This window comes from Anguilla anguilla, chromosome 1, assembly GCF_013347855.1.
Source record: "Anguilla anguilla isolate fAngAng1 chromosome 1, fAngAng1.pri, whole genome shotgun sequence".
NCBI classification, from domain to species: Eukaryota; Metazoa; Chordata; class Actinopteri; order Anguilliformes; family Anguillidae; genus Anguilla; species Anguilla anguilla.
In genome coordinates, this window is record NC_049201.1 from 69643158 (window position 1) to 69662587 (window position 19430).

Sequence of the window (19430 nt, forward strand, 5' to 3'; positions counted from 1 at the left end):
ACTGCTGTTCAGTGTTTCTCTTTCCCCCCCCTTGGCTTCACTGCTCATCCTTTCTGCCGGTGTCTCTTTCTTCTACCTCTCCCATGATATCTCCCTCTCCCTGTTTACCTGTTTTTTTTTTTCTCTCTCTCTCTAGTTTATATCCCTCTCCCCCATCCTGCCTCTCCTCAGAGTTCAGCATGGGAAACACTGCTGCTCAGGCACCACAGAGACTTACCATTGGAAGAGCTTTAAAAAAGTGTTTCAGTGTTTGAGGCAACATATTTATGTGAGGACTATATAAAAACACCAGAGGAAAGATTTTGAAATGGAGAAAATAGAGGGAACGAGAGAAGAGAAAAGTGATATTAATGACAGTGTAGAATTCCTCTTTCCCTCTTCTCACCAGCCCTGAACATCCCCACTGCTCACTTCTCCCTCTTGGGCAGGACTGGGGCAGGGGACCAAAACTGAGCTGACACCCCTGGAGTCTTTTGTTTCAGTTCCATGGCAAGATCTCCCTCTAGTTCTGTTTATTGCTCTCTAGCTGCTCTCTGAGTCTTCCTCGTGCTTTATCTTATCCTCTGCCTTGGCTCTGTTTTTCTTTCTGCCTCTCCCTCTTTCCATCCCTCTACCATTCACCACCCTGTCCTCCACCCCTCTCCCTCCCTCTCTGTCTGTCTTTCTCTCTCTCTCCCCTCTGCTCTGTCTCCTCCCCTCCAGAGGAGCCGGAGAAACTCTTTGCAGCGCTGCTGGAATCTTGGAGCTCCATGCCAATTACATGCAATTAGCAGGAATCATAATTACAGACATGTAATTACATTCAGGTGCACAACCCAAGGAGGTTAAGGAACATCTGTAGTGGGGGAGAGGAAAAAATTGCAGAGAGAGAGAGGGAGAGAGAGAGAGAAACCAAGTGTTGCCTATGTTGTTCTTGTTATCATTACCATTGTCAATACTAGTGTTGCATAATTTCTGTAAGTTGTTGCCTGTGTTGAACAACAATGTCAACAAGCGCTATTGACGTAATGAAACAAGTTCCGTAACAACCAACAAAAGTACAAGAAACCACGTTTTCTTTGAGAACAAAAAATATAGATTATGATTTATGATACACTATTCCATCATTATCTTTTCATTGATGACTATGATGTATCACATTGACACTAACATGGACTGGGGCATAATTTATCCTAGTTAGGCCCTTATTTCAGTTTTTTTTTCTGCCTTGGAGTATCATTCAGTACAGTGATCAATGCAATCAGCGGTGGATTGCACTCACGGAATGCTGAGCTTCCATACTCATAATGAATGAATGTGTGGGAGGCATCGAAATAGCCCTTAAGCGCTAGTTCCTGTTCCTCCTCCTCCAAGCTCTGCCGCGGATCAGAGCAGGGCTAACTTTCACTGGGCAGCTGGGGAGAAGGGTTGCAGGCCCAGAGCTGCAGCATTGTGGGCTTACAGAAGTAGTGGGTGGAGCGGGGGGAGGTATGGGGTGGGGTGTGGGGGGGGGGGGGGGGAGGGGGGGGTTGCAACATCAGCAGAGGAAACTAGTGGGATTTCTGGAAGACACTGTCACGCTGTTCGCAACCTGATTCATTAGGGACTCATGGGCCATTATGCGAACTATCACCTGATTATCAGCCATTGTGAGGGTTATACGGGATCCCATTGACATCGCTGCTGCAGGAAGACCCGTGATGTTAATTGGGGAATGTGTGAATGCTCTATGCTGCTGAACTGCTGGGCTGTGAATATTCTCAGGCCATTGCAGAAGCTTCTGTTCGTCAGCCGAACAGTACGCTTTATGGATGGGAGACAGAGAGATAAGAAAAGGAGGGCATAGAAAGAGAGAGAGAGAGAGCAAAAGGGAGAGAGAGAGGGAGAGACCGAGAGAGAAGCTAAGTGTTACCTATGTTGTTTTGTTGTCATCACAATTGTCATTACTATTGTTGCATAATTACTGTAAGTTGTTGCCTGTGTTGAACAACAATGTTTACAAGTGCTACTGACGCACTGAAACAAGTTTCATAACAACCAGCAGAGAGAGAGAGAGAACTGAAATAGGAATAGGACAAACATAAAGGAAGACACATTCGTGAAATATTGCCCTACACTTTTAGAGTCCAACTGGAATAATAGCCTTGGGACAGTGTTTCGCAAAATCTTACACAACTGCAGGGCATAGCGACGGTGTCCCAACCACCAGGAGCCCCTGCCGAGGAGGCCAGACCCTCAGCCAACACTGCGGCCCCACCGGCCAGGCCACAGCACCGAAACCTGATGGGAAAACACCTCCTGATCCCTCTCTGGCCTGTGGAGGAGCAGGACGAGGAGGAGGAGGAGGAGGAGGAGGACGGGGAGACCGCAGGGCTGGCAGACAGGCGTGTATGTGCCTGCCCCAGCCTAGCGGGGGACAGCGAGCAGACACACTCCTCCTCGCTCATCCTCCGGCCCTTCCCAGCAGCCCCGGTCTGCTCCAGAGCTGACCACTCTGCAGCGGGGGAGCCGGAGCCCTGCTGGGTCTATACCTGTCTCCTCGGTCTCCAGGTGGTGCAGGCTAATTAAGCCCAATAATTGTGCCGGAGAGGTCATTTAGTGTGTCAGGAGCGACACGTGGAGGAGACACTGTGTCTGTGTGGATGTGTAATTAATGGCAGGGGCCAGGTTGTCATAAAATAAATACATATATGCACGCACACACACCCAACATTTAGGACAATTCTAATGTGTAGGCTAAAAAAAAAGTACTGTCGGATTTTTAAATCTGATTTTCATGTGCCCAATTGTAGAAGTGAATAAATGTATAATTTCAGTTAGCCAAATTGCTCTATAAAAGCATCTTTGAATAAAATGATTTATCATATGTTAATAAAATGTTCATTACATTGACACATATCAATAATGCATTCCTTAGATATCTGATGTTATGTTTATTTGTGTATTTATGTAAATTAGGCTGTACTTTAGGGCTCTTGGTATCTAATTCCTGGCACTCCTTGTTTTCAGCTGAGGTAGTAAGGAGGCATTTTAGCCAGCCGTTAAGCAGAAGCATGCATTTTTGGTTATATTTGCCAAAAATCTGAGTGTGGGGTTAGGAAGTAGAAGTCCTGGATTTTCAACCCGTGCGGTCAGGTCCCCACTACTCTTGGGCCCTCGGTAAGTATTCTCATATTAACACAATGGTCCAAAACAAGAAACACAAAGAAATGTTATATGTAATAATGTTTTGCAGAAAGAGGAGAAGGATTGGTTGGAACCATCCAAGGATAACATACAGTGTTTTGAGGGCGAAAGGTAATACAAATAATTCTTTGTGTCCCCTGTGTAACCGATTATGTGTGCTTATGTGATATCATATTGTGTGTGTGCTGTGATATTGTAACTATAAAATACACCTATGTGCCACTCACTTTCCTTTTCGCTAGAGGGAGAGTATTGGATTGAGGAGGCTTTGCACACAGAAATAAAGAGAGACAGACAGTGCAAATACAGATACCACAGAGGAGATGCTGGGTTGAATGGAATAAGATACAGGGGAATATTAACCAAAACGCGAAACAGAAAGGAAGGCAATAATAATGATGAATGAACAAGTGTCCCATATGCTACATAGCGATACATCATGGACAAATAAAATAAGTATTGCGATCAGTTTGAATGGCGTGAACTGTTCAAACATGGGTTCGATGATGATGATGATGCTGATGCGGAAAGCATGGATGGCGTGTTTTGTGCAGAAAAAATATTCTTTCAGGCAACCAACGGTATTTGATAATTGTTGACAGAAATTTTCTAAAAATCTGGCGCACAACGTCACACCAGAACATCAATAACAAACCACACTTTAATTCATTCATATATTCCTAAAGAGGCGCGATAAGTTTTATACAGATCTCTCAGGATTGGCTATAACTGCAAAGGGGGGTGGCATATTGGTTGTATTTTTTTCCAGGAGGCCCTAGTTTCAGATTTCCTCTTCAGTCATTGGCTTTAAAACACGAAGGGGCGTGGTTACATCGAGTAAGCTCTTCAACAAAACTGGCAAGGCAGTTTCTCATTAGACATTCAGGACAGAAACAATTATTGAAAAACAGCTAGGATTGTTTTCCTCAAATCCATATTAGCGGAACGCTCTTTTTAAAGTTTATTTAGTTCAACTCGTGAATAGACATAACACACATCTTCGTTTTCATTACAATTTCTATTTGGCTTTTTGCGCACAAATCTACAATGGAATTGGTCTGGTTGATGTTCATTGCAGTGAGTGTCGGCGCTTGGTTCGTGTCCGCGGAGAGGCATAGCGTATTTTGGAATAGCACAAATCCCAAGTAAGTACTCCGAATATTGCATGAAAATAATTACACACAGAGTGTTTGTTTCAGTTCTCATTACTTTACACTATGTTCTTATATAGTAGCACAGTGCAAAAACATTAACTACGTGCTAATATTTGTCACGTGTTCTCAAGTTCTTCATTTGCATTCCGTTCATGTATCGTATCTGGTTTGCAATTTCAGGATTTTATGTAGCCTACCGCTTGTTTAGAAGTTGCCCACTGGGTCGTGCTTTCACGAAGTTTTGAAGCGCCTTTACGCAGATCACTTTGTGCGTTGTGCATTGCTGTCACATACTCTAGACGCACTGCAAACTCTACACCGCTGCACCCCATAGGTAATGAAGTTTACTGTCCAGCTATTATCCCTGTACGCGTCATGATGTATTTCCAGGCTGGTCGGTCAGTGGATGCGTCCCGTTTCCACTTCCCGGCTTATCACATTTATTCAAAGTTTTGGACGTTAATAACGTTAGGACAGCGAATCTGTCCGGACATTGTGGATGTAAGCTTCCATATGACCACAGTGACTGTGCTGTGCACGACAAATACATGCTCAGACAGATAGACAGACGGAGAACACACTATATATAGCTTCACGTAGAATATACTGAGACAGGCACACTCAGGCACGCAATAAATAGACAGACATGAGCGGACTCGATTAGTACGCGTATGCCAGTGTAAATATGTCTGCTCTGTCAATTCCTGCTGGGAGTCTCAATTGGCTTGGGTTAGAATGTTAAATTGAATTTTAACTGCAGTCAAAGAGACGCGTCTCACAGGTAGAATGCAGTGTGTATGTGTGTGCGTGCGTGCTTGTGGGTGGGTGGATGGTTTGTGTGTGGGTTTGGGTTTGTGAGTGGTGTTAGCTACTCACCAGTTCACGTTTCCTGTTGTTTTTGTAATTCTGTTTTTATACAGTCGATTGTGAAGTCAGAATGAAATACGACCTTTTGCCAGGATCGATACAAATGACTAGGAAGAGTGAGTAGGCACAGAGCGCTGTGCGATTTATTGGCATCTTACTGTGGACCTAGAGAAAGAAAAAATGTTCTTTTGCAGAATCTTGGGTGACAAGAGCAGCACTTTAAACCTTTCAGCACTGTCAGCATTTTTAATACTACTCTGTCCAAGGTCAGCCAATATGCGCACCCCAATCTCCATTTTCATTTGTGCGCTGGTTTTTATGAGAATTTATGATAGTGTGTCAGAGTTGTACACAAGGTAGCTACCAGATGCAGCTAACAGGACAGTGCTGTGGGGAGGAAGACGTTGCAGTCGAACAGCGGAGGGTTTTAAGGTGTCCAGGTCTGAGCCGCAGGATGTGAATCACTGCTGGAACTTTGCAATACTATTATAAGTGCAACATTGTAAGTCCACCTTAATATTATACAACTCTAGGATTCATTCAGAGATCATCACTGCAGTGGGGCAGCGAAGGCAGACAGAAACATAACCTCCCATGTTTCAGGTGGTAAAATGAAGAAAAGAAGAGAATAGTGGAGCGAGGACTATAGAGGAGGAAATCTGAACCCCACTTTTTAGGTCGTGCTAAAAAGGAAGTGGAGAGAGTGAGAGTGACAGGGGTGGAAATCAGACTCCAGAGTTTTTAGGTCGTACGAGACCGAGGGAATCGCAGATAAAGAGGAAGAAATGTGAGAGCTGGAGTTGTGTAGGGAAGAGTGGGACTGAGAGAGGAAAAAAAGGAGGGAGAAGTCGGGTACAGAGCAGAATCTTGTGTCTGTTTGTTATCATCGGTTGCAGAGTAAATTCGGTGTGCAACTTTAATTGCGTAACCAAAACAATACAAATCGTGACCTAAATCCCTCTTTCGGTTGCTAAATAGATAAACAAACACACTCACGTGCACGCACACACACAAACATACACACACGTGCACACACACGCACGCGCACACACACAGCGTAGCCAGTCTGTGCCATGTGCAGACAGACTCAGTAGAGCCAAGGTGTAGAGTAAAAAGCTGACATTGCTGGTTCGAACCCTAAATACATGGACACGCAGGTCGAAACTAAACCAGAATGTGATATTGGCGGGACCCAGGCTGTTGGGAAAAACACATCTCACCTTTTAACAGTAGGTGTCTGTTGTTATTGGTGAATTATGTCATTTTCACCCAGAGCAGCTGGCTTTAGAAGCCCCAGCGCTGCTACTTTCTGCGGTTTGCCTTCTCCCTCGCACGCAAGTAGGAGCAGGCGCTTTTGGCGATGGCTCTTGCTGTCTGTCTCTGCGTAGGGTAGAGAAGACGTGCTCTCACACCCCGGCCCTCTCTCCAGAGTCGCTCTCACACCCCGGCCCTCTCTCCAGAGTCTCAGGATGGCCCCAGCTGAAAGCTCTCTGCACAAAAGGGAAGTTATGTCCCTGTGCGTAAGACTTGGGCTACTCTGTGCATCTGTGAATGATCTGTTCTGCGAATAATGCCTTGATCCACAGTGCATGCAGGGTTTGCTTCTTTTTAAAAGCATTTTTTTAAAACTTCATTTCAGCATCAATATCCTCCCCTGTCTAATCCCTATTTCCCTTGAAAAAAAGTGGTGAATATATATTTTTTCAAACATTCCTGCTCTGCATCTTTTCAGGAAATTTTGTCCTCTTTTCCTCTCTCATCCCAGCATGAGTCAACTATCAATCAACCACTGAAGCAATTAGAAAGCCTTGGCCTATCTAATTTATTCAACAGGGCTGATTTCAGTCAATTAATACAGATTGATGGCCGTAGTTGGCACACAATATGCTTATGCATAGACAAGCACGCACACACAGCGCGTTGTGACACGTACGCCTGTATCTGAATAGTAAAGAGTGAGATTGGCAAGTTTGTGTACAAGTACATCGTAAACCTTATCTTCAGTGTTGTTAAGGCTGGCACACGTGTGTGTGTGTGTGTCTGTGGTCAGGTTAGGTTAAGAGCCCTTGTTTACCCCACTCATATAAATTAGTCAGTTATTACCATTAGCCCCGAAGCAAGTTGGCACCATTGCGATAGATGTCGGTTTTTCTGTCTGTCTGTGCTTCCACTATTTAAAGGGTCTCTTTCTTTTTTTTGACAGCGTGCTGGTCTTGTTCTCTGTGTGTCCTGCGTGCCTCGGCTTGTCGTTGTGTGTGTGTGTCACAGTTAGCGAGCTCTGCGCTGTGTGTCAGTGTTATTAACAGCTTAATCATTTAGCCGCCCCTGGAGCGGGTTTGACTGGAAAGTTTCCAGCGTACGCGCCGCCTCCGTATCGGCGTCGGTAAAGGGAGCGGCCTTACCGGAGCCGCTGCTACCCGGCGCTGATGAATTTTCGACTCACGCTCACATGCTGCGACGCGCTCTTGCGCAATCGCATGTAGCGTGTAGCGCCTGGCAGTGATTGATGAGGGAGCATTGTTTTTGCTCAGCGTTCTGCATAACCGAGTGTGTTGCAATACGTGACTCGGTCAGTTTGTCTGGGCGACTCTTACACACACACACACACACACACACACCTACACACACACACACGCCCCTGCTATTCCCTCACTCCCACACTCTTTCTCTGTGCTGAGCGGGAGTCTGTCGTTCTGTACCTGTCTCTCCCTCTCTCCACCCCCCTCCCACCCCCCGTGCCCTCGCTCCCAGGCTCGGAGTGTAAACCTCTAGGCAGATTTGGCACAAGGTTCAGTGGTCCCTTCTTTCCCTTTCTGTTTGCTCAAGTCAGCCTTTTCTCTCAGTTTCTGTCTCCCAAATATATCTCTGTGCCGCACATAATCACATTTTTCCTCTTCTGAATGCTCTTTACTGTATTTTAGCTAATTCCTGCGTTTGCTGTGTTTTCTCCCGTTCTAAAAATATTAGGATTCTTTTTTTTTTTACTTTTATTGATTCTGGTGCAAAGTAATCATTAATCACTCTTCATTTGACCAGGTTCCTGTGCTTTCCCCCTCTCTTCCGCTGTCTCTGGCTCCCCTTATTCTGAATTTCCTACTCTCCTTATTTCTCCTTTTGCTCTCCTTTTCCTCCCTTCTCTGTTTCGGTGTTTTTTCTTCTTTGTTTTCTCAGGTTTAAAGTTAAGGTGTAGAGCTAGCAGAGCCTGTCTGAGCACATACGGCACTGAGAGGGAGAGAGAGAGCCAGCGGGCGGGGAGAGTCAGGGCTTGGGGTAGTACCGAGAGCTTAACGACGAGGCAGAGATTTTACACGTTACTCCGCTTAATCTCCGTCTCTCCTTCCGCCTCTCCTCTGGTCCGTTCCCAGGTTTTAGCCTAATTTTGGCCTTACGTCTTTTTATTTTCCCATCTAATCTTTCCCGCCGTCCTCCCCTGGTTTCTCACCCTTTGCTGGTCTTGTACCCCTGTTAGTCTTGTTCTGTCTCCGGCCCATCCCCCACCTCCCTTATCCTGGTCTGTAATCTCTTTCTAGTGAGCCGAATCTGAGAAAATGCTCAGAGATTACAGATTAATCGTAATCTTCTCTGGTGCCCTATAGACACAGTAATCACCATTATGTTGTGTTTTTTTTATACACACCAATCATAGAAAAGCGTTGGTTTCCCCTAGTAATGAGGATAACCGTTATGATATAGAGTATAAATCTGTTGGTTTGAGGTTGCTCACCAAGTATCACCTCCCCCATCATAATCCTACAGGGATTCGTTTGTCTGTGTTAATGGATGGTGCATAAATGTGAAAATAGAGATCCAACAGGCAATTGTGAAGTTTCCCACAAGGCCACTCTAGAATTGTGTGTGTGTGTGTGTGTGTGTGTGTGTATACGCTCACACAGTCTCCCTTGACTGGACAAGCGTATTTCCTCACCCAGTGTTTTCCCGGGAAAATGCGTATCCTGTCAATACAATAAACCCAGCCCTCCACACAGACGCGCATGCACACAGACCAGCTCACGCAAACACACACCCTTTCACTGCATGGTCTCTCACACACACACACACACACACATACACACACACACCTCTGTTGCAGATGTGTATTCCTGCTTCATAATTCTTGTAGAACCTTGGAAAATTGCCTCAGCCCAAGCTCTTAATGTGAATGATTGCCTGACAGTAAATAGAAACTTGGCTGTCTTGTCATGTGAATTCCTGCGAATCTAGACCGCTCCTCCGTTCCTCCTTTGACCTTTCATTTGTTCAATTACCCTTCTCACCTGTTTTCATCTTTTTCATTTTTACCCCATAAATCCTTGTAGCCCCCTTCTCTCTCACTCTCTCACACACACACACACACACACTCTCTCTCAGCTCTTCCTCTTCCTTATCTCTGCCCCAGACTTCCTCCTCTCTCTCTCTCTCTGTGCCAACTTCACACTTTCTCACAGCCCCCCTGTATTTTGGTTCTCCCCCTTGTTTTCTTAAAAAAAAATTTTCCCAAGTAGTTTCCAGTCTTCCACCGAGGATCAAGGAGTCTCTAAGCCTCTGTATAATTATTATTGTTTTAGTTATTACTGTAAGGATTGGTTGTTGGTCTTCCTGTGACTATTGTGTGTGACTTTGCCCGGATATGATGGCTGTATTGTGACTGGTGTGGTGCAGTCTGCGCTGTGGTGTGAATGTGTGGATGAAAGTGTGCGTTGTGTGAACATTGTGTATTGTGTGTGCGTGACTGCTATTGTGTAAAAACGACCTGTTGTGGTTTTGATTTTGAGCACTCTGTCCTGTTTCTGAGTGAAATCTCTTGAATTTGTTCCTGTTCCCACAGTCCCTAAGTATTGTTCCACATACTATATTTTTTACACTTCTTTAGCGCCCCCCTATGGTAAAGCTGTTGAATTTTTGTATCTACTGTTATTTTTCTAATGGTGAGGTTTTTTAATTCTTCCTGGGGAAAATGTTTTTTTTAGGTAATATTTCTGTCGAGTTGGTATGGACTACATTTTTACAAGTGTCAATCAGCATACCGGTTGGTATTTGCTGTCCATTTGTATGAGTAAAAGGAGGAGGGAAAGGGTTAAAGTAGGAGGAGAGGTTAGAGTCGGGGAATGAAAGGGGCAGAGAGAGAAAAGGAGCAACCGAAAGAAAGAGACAGATTGTTTTACAAATTTCACAGTGAATGAAGATGCCCGATATATTATGTTAACTTCCAGAAAGAAAGGGAGAAAGAGGGAGGGGCGGGGACCAGGACTAGAGATTTATTGAGAGATAAAAGATGGACAGATAGAGGGGAGTGAGAATTGACAGAGATAGATGGCAGGAGAGAAAATATTGAATTGCATAGAATTACCTTTTATGAGACAGGAACAGCTGTATTGAGATTTGGAACGCAATCTCAAAGGCTAAAAGGGAAGTTAAAATCCAACAGGTTTGATAGTGCTAACCAGCCCATGCCCACAATGTCTTTTCTGCTTTGAATATCACACATTTCAATGCTAAAACCTGTTTTTTTTAAAAAAAATTTTAGTCCCGATGAATGGAAGTAACCGGCAGTTTTGAAACAATTAAATGGCCCTCTCTGTCCCTCTCGCCCGTCCTCGATGACTCTAAGCCCCCCTATTAGACAGGGTCTGGTGCCGGTGAATGGGGCAGAGCGAAGCCGCGGCTCGGCGCTGTAATCCCGCTTTTTGGGGCCGGGAGATTAGGTGACCGACATTCCAGCGTGTTGGGCCCTGGCGCTAACGCAGGGTCCTCTCCCAGAGAAAAGAACTGCTCGTCGAAAAGGTGTTAAAATCTGAAGTTTTCGGGGTAGTGATGGTGGTGCTAGAAATCATAATAGTTCAAGCCATGTGTGTGTGTGTGTGTGTGTGTGTGAGAGAGAGAGAGAGAGAGAGAGAGAGAGAGAGAGAGAGAGAGATAAAGGGAGTGAGAGAGAAGGTGGCAGATTTTATTACTTCACACAGTGAGGAAAAGGCCGTAAACTTGTACTCTGTGACAGGACGTGTGTCCAGTTTAAGGATCCACACGGACTGGCCCTGGAGTAGACTGTGTGCTGTGTCAACTCCAGGATGCATCTGTTTTAGCCTAAATAACGCTGACTCGGTGTGTGTGTGTGTGTGTGTGTGTGTGTGAGAGAGAGTGAGAGTCTTGTGTAGCAGTGTGAGAGTGCATGTGTTGTGCAGGCTCTCATGCTGACTCAGTGGGAGTGTGTGCGAATCGGGGCCCTGCCCTTTGACCCCTGCGACCTCCTTGACAGTCCCGAACATTCCACAGGGAGAGCGAGAGAGAACACACAGAACACACTGAAGACAGAAAGGGGGCAGAGTGCAGGTGGGGGGCGGTGGTTTGGGGGTGGAGGTGAAGAAAAGAAAAGGAGAAATTAGAGACTCGTGACTTTAAAGGCCTTTATAACAAAATGGAGACATTTACAATACGCCCAATAATTATGTGTCATTAGCTACACCTCAGCCCTGTCCCCTATCTGTCTGATGTCACCCTGAACCAGCTCCCTCCCCCACAAACAGACACCAGCAGGACCACCACACCCTCCCCCCATTCCAGCATCATACATGCGTGTGCACACACACTCACACACACAAGCTCAGACACACACACACACTCCCCTCACTGATGTACCAGTGACTGCATAGGCCAGGCCTGAAGGAAAGCAAACCAAAGGCTGCTCTCCCATCTGCTTTCAAACACCTCAGGGTCATTCACTCATGCATGCACATACAAACACATAAACAACTGCTCATAAACGCACATGAGCGTGTACACCCACATGCATGCACATACAAACACATAAACAACTGCTCATAAACGCACATGAGCGTGTACACCCACATGCATGCACATACAAACACATAAACAACTGCTCATAAACGCACATGAGTGTGTACACCCACATGCATGCACATACAAACACATAAACAACTGCTCATAAACGCACATGAGCGTGTACACCCACATGCATGCACATACAAACACATAAACAACTGCTCATAAACGCACATGAGCGTGTACACCCACATGCATGCACATACAAACACACACACAAATGCTCATAAACAAATGCTCATAAACACACATGCACGTGTACACCCACATGCATGCACATACGAACACACAAAACTGCTCATAAACGCACATGCATGCACATTCAAACACACACACACACACACAAATGCTTATAAATGCACATCCTCATTCATCCAAACATACGCACACTTGCACACTTACACCACACTACACACATGCACGCACACCCCACGTGCACACGCACACACACACCCCACACTCTCGCTGTAAGCCGCTTGTTAATCTTGCTCTGCAGATTGTGCTCTGCTGTGGCTTGGAGAAGGCGCAGATCTCTGTCCTGTATCCCATCTCTGGTTTGCGCCGGGCCGCGGCGGCTCTCTGGCGGGCCGCGGTGGCTCTCTGTCGGGCCAGCGGCGGCTCTCCGTCGGGCCAGCGGCGGCTCTCCGTCGGGCCAGCGGCGGCTCTCCGCCGGGCCGGGGTGGCTCCCCGCTAATGGAGCCGCAGCAGTAGCCAGACAGGGAGCGGCTCCGGGGCGTCACGGAGCCTCAGCGCAGATGTGCGCGCGTCGGCCCGGGGCCGGGGCGGGTTCGGCAGGGGCCCCCCGCCGGGGGGGCCGGCGGCGCAGATGGCCCGAGCTGGGGCCCCGAGGGTGCGGGCGCGGGGCGGGAGCAGGGCCTGCAGGACCCTGGGAGGGAAAACGGGGCGTAGTAGGAAGGTTGCTGTTTGCACCGCCGTCCAACTTCTTTCACGTCGGTGCGAATGTCGTACCCTCCCCCCATCCCCCCCCCCAACCCCCACCCCGCCACCGCCGCGGAGGTGCGCCAGTGCGCGTTTGAAGCACGGAGCTCTGAGGTCACTGCTGAGGGAGGGGGCTCATCCGTCAGGCCTCGGGCCCATTGAACCCAGCTCCGGAGCCATTTGACTGCCGCTTCAACTTTGCACCTCCATTGTAAAAACCCTCATCAAACAGCCGAACCGTGACACAAAAAAAGCATTGATTAAGAAGCACTCTGTATAGTCATTTTTTACACGCAGCTGAATGGAGAATGAGGTTAGCCGGAATAGTGAGTGGGGAGAAAATGCGGCTGGTCCTTGATAAAATCATGATTTTTTCAACAGCAAGCACTTCCAAAACCGCTGCTACTGTATATAATCTTGATTTTCAACAGCATCAACAAATGCTTAAGTGTGGCTGTGAGCAACAAATTCCTCTGCCTCCCGAATTCAAAGCCCCATCACCATTACAAACGCAGAGCCTTGGGGGGTAGGGGACGGTGGTGTAACTCCCCCCCCCACTCCTGGCTAGCTGTTAAGTCTTTTTGGGTTTAATTACACTCAGTTTAACCTCCCCCTCTTCTCCCGTTTTGAGGGCCATATTGAAACCATACCACGAACAGCTTTTAATTAGGGTTGCAAGAAAGGAGCAAGGGGTAAGAGGAGGAAGGAGGAGAACATTTTACAAGTGTTTAATGACAGTGGCGGAGGAGTTTGCGGATGTGGTTCTGCGATTCTCCTGGTGAGGCTGTAGCCGGCTTAATTTGTCCCGTAAGAAACATTTTGGCTCTGCTGTCGCCGGGCTGTCCACTCCAACCGAGCAGCTAAAGCATATTCAGTGCCAGGGCACAGCAGGATAACAAAACAAAAAAAAGGGGGGGGGGGTAAATTCTTAAAATTTCAGACAGCTCATTTTTCACAGAGCAGTAAAATACATTAATTGGCTTATTGACTTTTTAAAAAAAAATTTTGAGTTTAATTATTGACTTCATTTAATTTTGGGGATGGAACATAAATTTTAAAATGAATATTGTTGCAGACAGGAAGTCCCTGGCAACAATGATGGTTCAAGCCTGGGTAAATATGTGTGAAATTGCGGGAGTCTGTGACAATATGGTGGTTAGCTTTATGGTCGTTAGCTTTATGGCACCCAAATGTTGGCTTGGTGAAGCACGCTGGAGACAGCGTTGCTTGGGGAGTGTCCAGAGATACACACAGCTTTACCTTAACAGAAGAACAAAGCCTGGGGTGCTGGCTCTATTTTAAGGCCCTGCGTGACTGTTTTGACAGGGTGGCTGTTGCTAATTGAGGGACAGAGACAGGGGTTTTGTTGGAGGGAAAAGGGGGGGGGGGTTGGAGCCAGAGTGTCTGTCCCTAACTAGGGGTCCCAACAACAAAAACAACATGAAAAACAGAGAGTGAGAGAGGGGGGGAAGAGTGGGGGGAGCAAACACCTCTTGTCCTGCACTTTGGTCAGAACACACATCTGGGTATCTGGGTCATGTCCCTCAACACACTGCAGAAAATTTCATGCACCCAACACTTTCCCTTTTGGGCAAAAGCACATTTTTATGGAAATGCACCAATTGCAGGGGAGGAGAGGTACTGTGCAATAAGGGACATTTTCTTGGCAGTTGCGTGTGACAGTTACACTGCCTGGGGTGGAGGACAACCTCTGGGCTTTTTGGATAGTCGGCTGAGCACGAACAACGCCCAAATAGTCAGTCACATGATCCTGCAAAATCACATTTCTGTCAGATTTTTTTTTTTTTTTTTGCAGAAGCATTTTTGAAGTATTTAAAACAGAAGAGATTTTTTTTTTTTTTCATGGGAGTATACTGAAACGATTAACCGTACGCAGTACGCATTGGACCTTGGTGAATTAATAGGCTATTTCAGGGGGGCGTGACTGAAAACTGAGATTTTTTTTCGAGACCGAAAGTGGTCAAGGTTACCGGAGTAACGGGGACATCAGCGGAAGGGCTGTCACTAGCAGCGCGTGGGGCGCAGGTGTTTGGGGGCCGTGGAGATAGCGCCTTAAAAAGCGCCGTAAAAAAGCCGTTTGAAACTAAAGGAAAGCAGTGGAGAAAGGGAGGCAGACAGTCTGACTGTCTCTATATGTCTGTCTTTGATGGAGGTGGGGGATGGAGACTGTGGGTGGAACAGAGAGAGAGAGAGAGAAAGAAAAGACAGATGAAAGTGTGGAGACACGCAGCGGACAGACGGTCAGTTTCGGGAACAGGCACGTGGACGGAGAGACAGGTGCTCAGACAGGCGAAAGAAACGCGTACCGTGTCACTGTGTAGACACGGTGTATTCACTGTGTCCGTTCACTGCGTTAGGGGCTGTTCTGTTGGTGCCCATATTATTTTTATTCTAGCTCTTTGTGAGATTCGCTTATTGCATCTTTTCCTGATCACCTTGTAAGACACTCTGTGTAAGGGCATCTGTTAAATGAATACATTTTTTTTTTTTTTAAATGGTAGCTTCCGTGGAGGCCTGTTGTTGCTGAAGCTTAAAGCCTTTAACACGGACTCACGTGAGGAAAACAATAGCAGGGAGATGGGCGGAGGGAGGGTGGGGCTGAGGGGGAGAGTGTGGGCGCTTTAATGGGTTCTCCTTGTCTAAATACATAAATAAGATAAAACAGAACAGAACAGAACTAGTCTAGCCAGTCTCTCCTTTTCACTTTGTCACGCACATGCACAGACACACACACACAGACACACACACACACGCTCGCAGGTGGACGGGTCTGTACAAGCCTCGTATTAGAGTAGTCAGTTCACTTGATAACACCAGTGAAAAAAAACTTGTGTTTACTGTTTTAGGGTGTTGTCCACAGCATGTTTAGTCCTGAATTTTGCATGAAGCAATTGCTTTATGTGTGTTGTGTGTGTGCACGTGTGTGTGTGTGTGTGTGGGTGAGTACACGCGTGGGTACACTGTGTGTGCATGCATGTGTGTATTTTTGCATGTGGGTGTGTAGTTATGTTTGTGTGTGTATGTGTGTGTGTACACATGTGGGTGCATGCATGCGAGAGTGTGTGTACATATGTATGTATGTGTGTGGTTGCTTGTTGGGTGTGTGGTTGTGTTTGTGAATGTGTGTGGGTCTGCACATGGATGTCTTTTTTCAGTTGAATGTGCGCATGAGTGATTATGTGTGCGTGTGAGTGTTAATGTGTGCGTGTGAGTGTTAATGTGTGAATGTGAGTGTTAATGTGTGCATGTGAGTGTTAATGTGTGTGAGTGTTAATGTGTGCGTGTGAGTGTTATTGTGTGTGTGTGTGAGTGTTAATGTGTGCGTGTGAGTGTTAATGTGTGAATGTGAGTGTTAATGTGTGCGTGTGAGTGTTAATGTGTGCATGTGAGTGTTAATGTGTGCGTGTGAGTGTTAATGTGTGAATGTGAGTGTTAATGTGTGCGTGTGAGTGTTAATGTGTGCGTGTGAGTGTTAATGTGTGTGAGTGTTATTGTGTGTGTGTGAGTGTTAATGTGTGCGTGTGAGTGTTAATGTGTGCGTGTGAGTGTTAATGTGTGTGAGTGTTAATGTGTGCGTGTGAGTGTTAATGCATGTGAGTGTTAATGTGTGCATGTAAGTGTTAATGCATGTGAGTGTTAATGTGTGCGTATAAGTGTTAATGCGTGTGAGTGTTAATGTGTGTGAGTGTTAATGTGGGCGTGTGAGTGTTAATGCATGTGAGTGTTAATGTGTGCGTATAAGTGTTAATGCGTGTGAGTGTTAATATGTCCTGGCCCCCAGGCTCATGCACACGCTGTCTCTGCACACAGCAGATATGAATGCTCATCTGTGTGAATGGAGCCCTGCAGGATGAATGCAGCGACGTGGCTGCCCTGACTACTAATGCCCCTTTCTCTCAGCATCCGTCTGCCCCTGGGGGGGGCGGGATCAGTGGCTACCTGGGCACTGCACGCCCGCCTCCATCTACCTCTCTTTCAGGGTCCCCAGATTCCCCGCGAGATGAGCTCTGCGGCTCAGCAGAAAGATCAGCTGCCGCCATCATTAATATTAATGGCCATCCCTCTCTCTTGATTTCCCCGGCCAGTAAGGAGAAATGATAAACCCAACGCGACTTTATCGGTGCTGTGTAGCTGCAACATTACTCACCCCCACCCCCCCCCCCCCCCCCCCCCCCCCCCCCCCCCCAAACCCTGTCTGTCTCCCCAGGTTCCTGTGGGAGGAGTACACGGTGGAGGTGCGCATTAACGACTACCTGGACATCGTGTGCCCCCACTACCAGCGCGGCGAGGTGCCTTCCCAGGAGGCCGAGCGCTACGTGCTGTACATGGTGGAGCGGGAGGACTACGAGGCCTGCCGCTCGCAGTCCGTCAGCCAGCTTCGCTGGGAGTGCGCCCGCCCCTTCGCCCCCCACGCCCCCGAGAAGTTCTCCGAGAAGTTCCAGCGCTTCACTCCCTTCACCCTCGGCAAGGAGTTCCGGCAGGGAGAGAGCTACTACTACATCTGTGAGTTTCCCCCTGTCCAGGCTTGCCCGTCCTGAGCATTACCGCAGCTCGCATGAACATATTCGGCCAATAAATACAGTTGAAAAAAGGTTGCAGCGGTATTATTGCGGCGTTTCGTCCAATCGTCATATCAGGTTTATTTTCCCATGAGCAATAGTCTCGAGAGTTTGCCGTGTAACTTGCCAGGATTGTAGCTTGCACGTGTCAAGGAGTGGCTGACCCTGGCCTCTTAATTTAGGACATTACCTGGCATGGTGGTGCGGCAGTGCAATGCGATCATCTCCATTCGCCGTTAGTCACTGTAATTAGGGTGGGGTTGTTTCGGGATAAGCCCATGTGTAATTAACACTTTACCTGTTTCTGTTTCCCTCAGCCAAACCCCTCCACCACCACGGGCAGGAATGCATGCGACTGAAGGTGACCGTCGTTGGGCCTAAAGGTAAGAGAACCTGAGAAAGTAGCCCGTGTGGTGTCAATGAGACTTTTCACCTCCTTTCGTGTTCTTAAGAGGGTTTCTGATCACTCCTTCTCCTGTGCCATTTAGGGTCGGAGGAAACCAAGGTGCGCGGAGGACCCGAAGGAGGAACAGGTGGAGGAGGAGTGCACGTTTCATCCAACAGACTTCCTGCAGGTATACTTCAGTGATTTACTGTCACTGCAGAACACAACAGGAAACAGTGTTGGATTGTAGTGGATTATAGTGTCCTCTGTAGGCTTGTGTGACACCACTGAAGCACAGATAATAAGCCAGTGCCAGTTCCCTTTGCATCTCCTTCTTCTTGTTTATATTATTCAATTCTGTGTTGTCTTCTTTGCTTCTGTGCATGGGATGTTAAACTGTTTCTGTGCATGGTCACCCTTCAGCTCTACTCAGCATTGTTTTTTATAATATTTTTTCTTTAATCTCACAGATGACCCTGCAGTGAATTCTCCAGAAGTGCAGAAAAGTGTGGGAACAGGTTCTGCAGTGCAGCTGGCTTCAATGTCTGCCCTTTTGACATTGGTACCAGTCTTGCTGTCATTATTATTGCAATGAAATTGCGAAAAAAAGAACTACAAATCCCAGAGACATTTTACAGGGAAAATGGACTACATTGACGGAGGTCTGTGGTGGACCTGGCAATGCATAAACAATCTTCAAGGCCAATGCTGGACATTGGTGAAGTGGAGTGGAAAAAAGCTTTTTTTTTTAAAAAGACACATTTTTTTATACAAGTGTGAACAGAATGTTTTGTCGTGTGATTTGAGTTGCGTTTTGTGAGATTGAATGGATTCTTTTTTTTAAAAAGGACATCAGTGTATTTTCTTGGAAGGATCTCTTATTTTTCCCGTGTTTTTAAGTGGATAATTTCCCCCTTTGCCCTCTCTTTTTATTCTTGTTGCTTGGACTAAGCTGGAACTAAACTCAAACTCAAAAGAATGAACTGGAGAAAATAACTGGAATAACTGAAAGGTGGAAACAGAAAAGAACTAGAATTTTAATTTCTCTCAATGCTATATATAAGATCTATTTTTCACATAATCGTCTAACCTTTTGAGCCAAAGACTACAGTGATCATCTCACAAATGTGTAATTTTCAAAGCCTACATACTGTACATACAGTATATATGCACATAGTGTATAAGTTCTCTAATGCTGAATCTTGTCAATCTCAATGTAGCATTTAAATAATGAGCTTTTCTTGTAACAACTGGACACTGTGTTACTCAGTAAACACACTACACTACATCTGTTTCAGGTGTACACAGCAGAGACAGACATGGGATGTTGTGTTGCGCAGTGCAAACATAAGATAGACTAACTGGTACAGAACAGGCAGATCAGACTGTTGGTGTACAAAGCACGTTGTTTTTAAAAAAATGTTTATGAATATTGCACCACCGTTTTACAAGAAAAAAGTTGTCCTATGACTGTTCTGTTTTGTTTTTGTCGTGGTTTTTCAT

The 19430-nt window shown here is 46.4% G+C and overlaps 1 protein-coding gene across 1 annotated transcript; it reads left to right on the forward strand.

The window, feature by feature from the left end:
- The first annotated feature begins 4057 nt into the window (after positions 1 to 4057).
- Positions 4058 to 18932, forward strand: efna1b (ephrin-A1b). The gene is made up of 5 exons (XM_035378543.1): positions 4058 to 4310; positions 17191 to 17486; positions 17860 to 17925; positions 18031 to 18117; positions 18398 to 18932. The coding sequence occupies exons 1-5, from the start codon at positions 4213 to 4215 to the stop codon at positions 18520 to 18522; spliced, it is 672 nt and encodes a 223-aa protein (XP_035234434.1). The 5' UTR covers positions 4058 to 4212; the 3' UTR covers positions 18523 to 18932.
- Positions 18933 to 19430: the final 498 nt, after the last annotated feature.

Coding starts and splice junctions, on each gene's coding strand:
- efna1b (XM_035378543.1), top strand. CDS start 4,213: ATGGAATTGGTCTGGTTGATGTTCATTGCAGTGAGTGTCGGCGCTTGG. Junction 17,487..17,859: donor AGAGAGCTACTACTACATCT/GTGAGTTTCCCC, acceptor TGTTTCCCTCAG/CCAAACCCCTCCACCACCAC. Junction 17,926..18,030: donor GACCGTCGTTGGGCCTAAAG/GTAAGAGAACCT, acceptor TGTGCCATTTAG/GGTCGGAGGAAACCAAGGTG.